At 41.3% G+C, this 8,529-nt stretch overlaps 1 protein-coding gene across 1 annotated transcript; it reads left to right on the top strand.

Annotated features, from left to right (window-relative positions):
* The first annotated feature begins 7,711 nt into the window (after positions 1–7,711).
* Positions 7,712–8,290, top strand: Ifna2 (interferon alpha 2). Its single transcript, NM_001271218.1, has one exon. The coding sequence runs from the start codon at positions 7,712–7,714 to the stop codon at positions 8,288–8,290; it is 579 nt and encodes a 192-aa protein (NP_001258147.1).
* Positions 8,291–8,529: the final 239 nt, after the last annotated feature.

Below are 8,529 nucleotides of genomic sequence, written 5' to 3'. Positions count from 1 at the left end.
CGATTCCTCTCTGTAGGCTTCTACTTGTTTATTAATGTTTTCCTGTGTTTCCCTAAGTGTGTTCATGTCTTTCTTGAAGTCCTCCAGCATCATGATCAAATATGATTTTGAAACTAGATCTTGCTTTTCTGGTGTGTTTGGATATTCCATGTTTGTTTTGGTGGGAGAATTGGGCTCCGATGATGCCATGTAGTCTTGGTTTCTGTTGCTTGGGTTCCTGCGCTTGCCTCTCGCCATCAGATTATCTCTAGTGTTACTTTGTTCTGCTATTTCTGACAGTGCCTAGACTGTCCTATAAGCCTGTGTGTCAGGAGTGCTGTAGACCTGTTTTCCTCTCTTTCAGTCAGTTATGGGGACAGAGTGTTCTGCTTTCGGGCGTGTAGTTTTTCCTCTCTACAGGTCTTCAGCTGTTCCTGTGGGCCTGTGTCTTGAGTTCACCAGGCAGCTTTCTTGCAGCAGAAAATTTGGTCTTACCTGTGGTCCCGAGGCTCAAGTTCGCTCGTGGGGTGCTGCCCACGGGCTCTCTGCAGCGGCAGCAACCAGGAAGACCTGTGCCGCCCCTTCCTGGAGCTTCAGTGCACCAGGGTTCCAGATGGTCTTTGGCTTTTTCCTCTGGCGTCCGAGATGTGTGTGCATGGAGCAGTCTCTTCTGGTTTCCCAGGCTTGTCTGCCTCTCTGAAGGTTTAGCTCTCCCTCCCACGGGATTTGGGTGCAGAGAACTGTTTATCCTGTTTGTTTCCTTCAGATTCCAGCGGTGTCTCAGGCAGGGGTCCTGCCGCTCCTGGGCCCTCCCCCACGGGAGCCCAGAGGCCTTATACAGTTTCCTCTTGGGCCAGGGATGTGGGCAGGGGTGGCCAGTGTTGGTGGTCTCTTCCGCTCTGCAGCCTCAGGAGTGCCCACCTGACCAGGCGGTGAGGTCTCTTTCCCACGGGGTCTGGGAGCAGAGAGCTGCTGCCTCCACATGTATTTTAAATATGATACTTCTGAGACAAATATTCCTCAAAGTTTTATGTGGATTGCATTGACAGTGAAGATCACCTTAAAATACATTCACTTTCATAACATATCTTATTAATGTCCATAGATATCGTCCTTTTTTTTTCTTAGTTTCTAACATTTGTGCTACTTCTTTGTCATTTAGAGGACGCATCAGTTCCTTTTACAGATTTCATTTCAATGGCATCATATTTTTGATCCAGTGCCACAAACCGACCTCAGAGTTTTCTTTCTAGGTAAGTAGAGAAGAGACAGAGAACAGAATTGGAGACTTTGACCATCAAACCATCCCCTCAGGAGAGATGAAAGAGTAAATGCAAAATTACAGAAAGTTGAGGCACTGAAAGCCCTTGTTGCTGTCACAGTTAAGTGAATACTTTTGCTGTTAGACACATTGGACACAGAAGACTAATCTCTGAATCCAATATTCAATAATAATTTATGACTTAGAAATATATGGGCATCAGTGTCTTAGACAGAATTTGAAAGTGGAACTACAGGGAAATGTATATATTTTATATGATGATATGCTGTATATATGATATAATAACATTTGTTGAATATATGTGTACATATGAATGCATGTGTATATATGTGTACACACACACAGGTTTGTCTCTGATAGACTCCCAGTACCTCCCTGCTGCTCCAGACCCCATCTTCCATCCTCAGAGCCCTTGTTTCCCCCTCCCTGATGCAGAGAGCCCCAGTGTGTGCTACTCATTACCCAGGTCTGCTCACTCTACAAATGCTGTCTATCCTTTACGTCTGGATTCCTGACTGGAGTCTTTTATTTTTTGAAAACATATAACCACCATTGAAACCAGAATGAAGGAGTTCAAGGTTTGAATGAAATTCTCAGGTTTAAGAATTTCTTCTTAATTTAAAATTTTAGGCAATATTCTACTAATGACCTAAAGCTGACTGTTTCAAGAGGAAAAGGAAAAGAAAAAAGAGGAAGAAAAGAAGGAAGGAAGGAGGGAAGGAAGGAAGGGAGGGAGGGAGGGAGGGAGGAAGAGGAAGCAAGGAAGTAGAAAAGGAAAAAAGTAGAAAGGAAGGAATGAAAAAGAGAAAGAAAAAACCAAATCTTCAATTATGAGAAAAATTTAGAGAAGACGAGAGCCACTTACTGGCTTGGCCTGCAAAGAACACACAGAATCCAATTCTGGGGAGTTCTTAATTTTTCAATTTAATTTAATTTTATTTTATTTACAGAATTGCTTTTCCTGTCAGAGTTTCTTCCACACTGATCTAGACTTTTCTCCAGAAAAACTGAATTCAGAAAGACTCCATTCCCTTCAAATTCATCTTTGAAAGGGAAATCATCTCATGTTCATAAGACATACCATCTGAACAATGTACAACTATGTATAGAAAGGTCTTTTGTACCGTTTCCCTCTAGCCTTCTATAACTGAAGTTCTCTGGAGGAGAGGTCTGTGTGCACTCCCCTCACTAATGATTCACAACCAAACTCACATCATTTTGATCATTAGGTAATGCCTTGTGAAACTGAGACAACCAACCCTGAGCTAGGAATGCTGTAAAATAGCATCTGAGCCCACAGAAGAGATTCTTCACCTACTGCTCTGCCTGCTGATGCCAGCAATAATGAGTTAGGTAACTGCACTGATCTATGGCTGTCTTTTGATATGTGACCTCAAGAGTTTAGGCAACCTACTCCACAATGGCCCATCCACAAGTTATAATGTGAATCCATGTTCCAGGCAATGGTCAATCTAAACTGATGCAGAATAATGTAGTTCATATGTCTGTTGGGTAAGATCTATGTTTTACAGGGGCCTGGAGCAACATATCAGAGACTCCTGACCCCTTGGCCTCTTTGAGGTTTGAAGGACACTTGAACAAAGGAATACAACGTGTGTATGTATGTAGAACTGCCAAGGAAATGCTAGAACTTCAGTAAGAGTAAGTTGTCAATCACAACACTTTCTCCTTGATGTTTTGTTCTGCCTCTGGACTCCTTGATCAGGAGAAAGATGTCTCTGTCTCTTTGGACAGTAAACATGCTCACACAAGTGTTGCCATGTCTGATTCCTCACAGGGAAAAGAGGAATAGGTAAAGAATTATATTTGATAAGGATGTATATTGATAATCTGTGTATTTGCACAAAATCAAGTGATATGAAGGTTTGCTACAGATCTGGTAATTGAAATAGACTTTGCCAGGGACTGTAATTATTGGATAAATTGCTATTGGTGTCTCTGCTAATCATATTTCAGACATGACTTCCTGTACTGTTTCTTTGGTGGTTATTTTTAGTGTAATCTTCATTACTTTCATGGTTATATAAAATTATTATGAAATAGCTCCAGATATCAACCTTCTCAGAAAATATATGTCATATCATTTTTCACACCTTTGATTTAATAACTTGTTTTTATTAAACAAGGTTTGAGAATCAAGGAACAGAAATGGAAGGACTGAGACAGGTGAATGAAGTAGGTGACAAAGTTCTGAGCCCTCGTTCCTGTACACATAAGCAGACTTGATTCAATGCACACACAGTTCATTTAGAAAGGACCTTGGAGTCAGGGAGCATCACAGAGCTGTCCATGAAGACATATCTGTGTAGAGTAACACAATGTAAGCTAGAGACTGCCAAGTTTGTTAAGCTTCAGGATTGAGAGTATGAAAATGGCCACATGCAGTTCTCTTGTCAGATATTCCTGAATTGCAATGACCAGTACCCACTGATGTAGAGCAGGACACAGAAACATCTTAATTAATGAAGGATGTCCATCCTAATGATCTAGCCAACATCCTAGCTAAATTAGTGAGCTTCCAGGTCAGTGTGAGGCACTGTGAGGAAAGCATGAAGAAGAGAGTGATGAGCTTACTTGACACCCATCTCTGTCTTCCATATACACATGTGAATTCTCAGGCCAGCACACCTAAAACTCTTTGCATTTGCCAATGAGTTGAAGCCTATTCACTACTTTCTCCTATATCAGATGAAGTGTATCAAGTCATATCTCAAGGTCCTTGATGCCAGGGTGTAGGGAGCGGCGTGGCGAAGTAAAGATGGCGCAGACAGCCAGCCCAGTCCGAATGTGAATAACTTACTGCGCTTGCGCAGGCTTGTCCCGTGTCCGGGCAGCTGTATGATAATGAGGTGAATCTGGCGCCCTCCTGTGGTGAACAACAGTACTGCGCATGCGTGGGGTTTTGCACCTGACTTCAGTCTGGCTGGGGCGGTACTATGCTAATGGAAGTTCATGCCGCACCAATCTCTGGAGGACAAGTAGCAGGGATGACAGTGGGGTGACTCGTGCCCCACCAATCCCTGAAAGAATATTAGCATACTGTTGTGTATATAAGGCGAGTGGCTTTGCCGCTCGGCGGGGTAACATTTGAAGCTGTAACACTTGGAGCTGTAACACTTGGAGCTGTAACACTTTTGGAGCTGTAACACTTAGGGCTGGCTGCCGCCGCCTCCCTGTATCAAGAATGAAGGTGTCCTGCAGTAAAGGCTGTTGAGAAGAATCCAACCGTGTTGCGTCTTCCTTGCCGGCTGAGGTGGGCGTAGCACTAGGGAGTTCAGTTTTTTTTACAAGATTTTGAATATAGATCTATTTTCATTCTTTTAGAGGCAACCATCAAATTAGAGAAGCACTGTTTGTTGAAGATGGTGTCTTATTTCCAGTGTGTACTTTTGTATTCTTTCTTACAAATGAGATTTCAGTTAATGTAAGGAATTGTGGCTGGGTTTTCTATTAATTCCATAGATCAACCATTTGTTTATATCCCAAAACCATGCTCTATTTATCATTATAGGTCTGTAGTACACCCGTTCAAGGCTGGTGAGACCTGTACTAGTTCTTTTATGTTGTTTTGTTGGTACAGACCTTTTACTCACTTTACGAATAATAAATAGTTAATTTTAATTAACTACAACATATAGTTGTTACATGTTTTAGATTATTCAGTTCCTAGTGTATATACATGCTGTGTATTCACATTTTATGTGTATACACTGGGACCAGATGTCAATCAATGTCAGGTACCTACCTCATTTTCTTTGACAGGATCTATCTCCCTTAAGTCAGGGCTTATACCATTGCTGCCAGACTGACTGGCTAATGGGCATGGTGATTTTTGTTTATCTTGACTAAATGTAGAATTAAGTGAAAGGTAGGCACACACTGTGATCTAGTTTTGCTTAACTTGGAGTAAGAAAATCCACTTCTAATCAGGGTCTCTATATTGGGAAGACAGGCTTTAGTCAAGATCTTTGAGGTGTGAAGACTCACCTCTATTATGAGCCAGCCCTTTTGCTGAAAGCCTATGCCAGCACAAGAAAGATGCTTTGACTGTTTGCTTGCATGCCTTTTCCTTGGTAGCTATTCATTCCTACACTGACATTAGAGCCTATTTTTTTTTCCTTTTTTCCCCCATCTTTATTAAATTGGGTATTTCTTATTTACATTTCAAATGTTATTCCCTTTCCCGGTTTCCAGGTCAACATTCCCCTAACCCTTCCCCCTCCCGTTCTATATGGGTGTTCTCCTCCCCATCCTCCCCCCATTACCACCCTCCCCCCAAGAATCCCGTTCACTGGGGGTCCAGCCTTGGCAGGACCAAGGGCTTCCCCTTTCACTGGTGCCCTTAGTAGGCTATTTATTGCTACCTATACAGTTGGAGCCCAGGGTCAGTCTTTGGGTAGTGGCTTAGTCCCTGGTAGAGCCTAATTTTATTTCAATTTGACACATAGTAAATACCAGCTAAACAACTACACTAGTCAACAATTGCTGGATTCTTTGAACTTACACTCATAGGCAGACATTTTCTAAATTGGTTGGACCTCAATCTGTAAGCCATTTTAATTCCACAGATACACACGTGTGTGTGTGTGTGTGTGTGTGTGTGTGTGTGTGTGTGTGTGTATGGAGAGAGAGAAAGAGAGAGAGAGAGAGAGAGAGAGAGAGACAGAGAGAGAGAGAGACAGAGAGAGAGAGAGTAAAAAAGATAAATTCTTTCTATAAATCAACTTCTCTTGAAATCACTGACTAGTACAGTATTCCAGGTACATGTCTGTGTCTCCTCTTCAGGGTCAGAATTACAGGCATGTGCTCCTCTCCAGGCCTTGACATGGATTCTGAGAAACCAATAAATTATTTCCTCATTTACTGCAAGAAAGTTCCTGACTCAGCTATTTCCCCACTGCATATTTTAATTATTAAGTCTCCAAAAATTTTTATTTGTGTTTTAAAAACTACTTGCCACAGTGCCAATCAGAAAAAAAAATAGGTGACAAATGATGACACTGGTATTTAACTTGTAAAAGTGAGATTGTGGTGTTTGCCTCAGGAAATGAAAGAAATAAAGCAGAGTTTCTGATTCTTCAGTTTATTGAGATGAACTAGTCATGCTAGATTTTCAACTCTGTGAAATGACACAAAGTGAAAAGAAGGAAAATTAGGGTCTTCAAGCAGACACTGTGGTGTGCATATTGGTTTGTTGGGAATCTGAATCAACCAGGATTTCTTTTGTTAGGTGCTTTGGAGTCAAGAATGTACACGAGCCTGGTAGATTTCTCAGAGGAAAAGCAAAGTGCTGAATTGCTTTAAAAATGATTTAAAAGTGATAGTCAGAGTTACAGGAAGCTACAAAATCATGTACAAATAAAACAAATAAAATCAGAACAACATTCCATGCAATGAAAGAGATAATCACGGAAAAGTTGTTATGGACATGGAGAAGAAATCTTAGACTTGAAGAATTCAGTATGTCAAAAAAAATGCAGATAAAGGTTCACAGCACACATGAGGTGACTTGTCATAAATGAGGGATTGTGTGAATTTGGGATTGGAAATGTGTGACTGTGTGTGTGTGTGTGTGTGTGTGTGTGTGTGTGTGTGTAAGAGAAAAAGATGGATAGATGATAGATCGATGATAGATGATAGATAGATAGATAGATAGATAGATAGATAGATAGATAGATAGATAGACAGACAGACAGACAGACAGAGCATACACACACCTGAGATGTTGTGAATGTTTTGATGAGGGCTCCTGCACATGCATTGGTTCTCTACTGCAGCTGTCGGTTCCAGGAATTACACTCAGCTCATCAAGTTTAACAGTAAGCCTTTTTGCACCCTGCATTCTTCTGATAGCACTAAATTATCAGATAAATATCTAACATATAGTAATTACTAAATTAAGTTTTATATAAATTTATCTTACATTTAATGAAGGTAACATTAAGAACCAAATTTTAGGACATTAATCATTTGAAAGTATACCTTTAGTTCAGTGTATGTTAATTGACAGAAATTTACAACCATGCCTTATATTATACTCTGTAATTGAAAAATCAATTTAGTTAAAGTTTATCTTACAGAAAAATTTGATTTACAATAAATATGTAAATTTCAAGCAAAGACAGTTGAAAGTTAATGAAAATTCAAGTTAGAAAAAGAAAATTTGGAAAACATCTTTTGGTTGGGCAACAGTAAAAGAGGAAGCAATAGTGAAAACCACAATGGTTTACAAAAATACAAAGACCCAAGCAGAGAGTGAGTTAAAGAAAGTGAAAAGTCAATTGGAAAGTTATGGGAGGGCATTCAGAAAGCAAAAATACTGTAAACCCTATTTAAGACACATCCACACAGGATGGTCTCCAGAGCACCTAGAGTGGAAGGATTAGGACCAAACAGACCCAAGGACCACAAGCATTGGCCACATTTGCCATGGCTCGGCTCTGTGCTTTCTTGATGTCCCTGGTGGTGATGAGCTACTGGTCAGCCTGCTGTCTAGGATGTGACCTGCCTCACACTCATAACCTCAGGAACAAGAGAGCCTTCACACTCCTGGCACAAATGAGGAGACTCTCCCCTGTCTCATGCCTGAAGGACAGAAAGGACTTTGGGTTCCCTTTGGAGAAGGTGGATGGCCAGCAGATCCAGAAGGCTCAAGCTATCCCTGTCCTGCATGAGCTGACCCAGCAGATCCTCAGCCTCTTCACATCAAAGGAGTCATCTACTGCTTGGGATGCATCCCTGCTAGACTCATTCTGTAATGACCTCCAGCAGCAGCTGAGTGGTCTGCAAGCCTGTCTGATGCAGCAGGTAGGGGTGCAGGAATCTCCCCTGACCCAGGAAGACTCCCTACTGGCTGTGAGGGAATACTTCCACAGGATCACTGTGTACCTGAGAGAGAAGAAACACAGCCCCTGTGCCTGGGAGGTGGTCAGAGCAGAAGTCTGGAGAGCCCTGTCTTCCTCAGCCAACTTGCTGGGAAGACTGAGAGAAGAAAGAAATGAGTCCTGAGCCACATTGGAGAGGACTCTGCTGGACTAGAGCACTGTACCTCATTGCTCAGATTCAACCTACTCAAAACTGTCATTGATTTTGGCAGGAACTCAAACAATTTGTCTCAATGTTTCTGTAAACGTATTTGTTCTCTTTCCATTCAGTTGTGTGTATGTATGTATGTATGTATGTATGTATGTATGTATGTATGTATGTACGTATATAACCATTTATTTTTTATGTGTTTATTTATTCAC

This window comes from Rattus norvegicus, chromosome 5 (assembly GCF_036323735.1).
Source record: "Rattus norvegicus strain BN/NHsdMcwi chromosome 5, GRCr8, whole genome shotgun sequence".
In the NCBI taxonomy this organism is placed as follows: domain Eukaryota; kingdom Metazoa; phylum Chordata; class Mammalia; order Rodentia; family Muridae; genus Rattus; species Rattus norvegicus.
Note: the sequence above shows the minus strand (reverse complement) of the source record. Positions and strands in the feature narration are given on the sequence as shown.

Excerpts from the sequence above, each read along its gene's own strand:
- Ifna2 (NM_001271218.1), top strand. The coding sequence starts at position 7,712 with ATGGCTCGGCTCTGTGCTTTCTTGATGTCCCTGGTGGTGATGAGCTAC.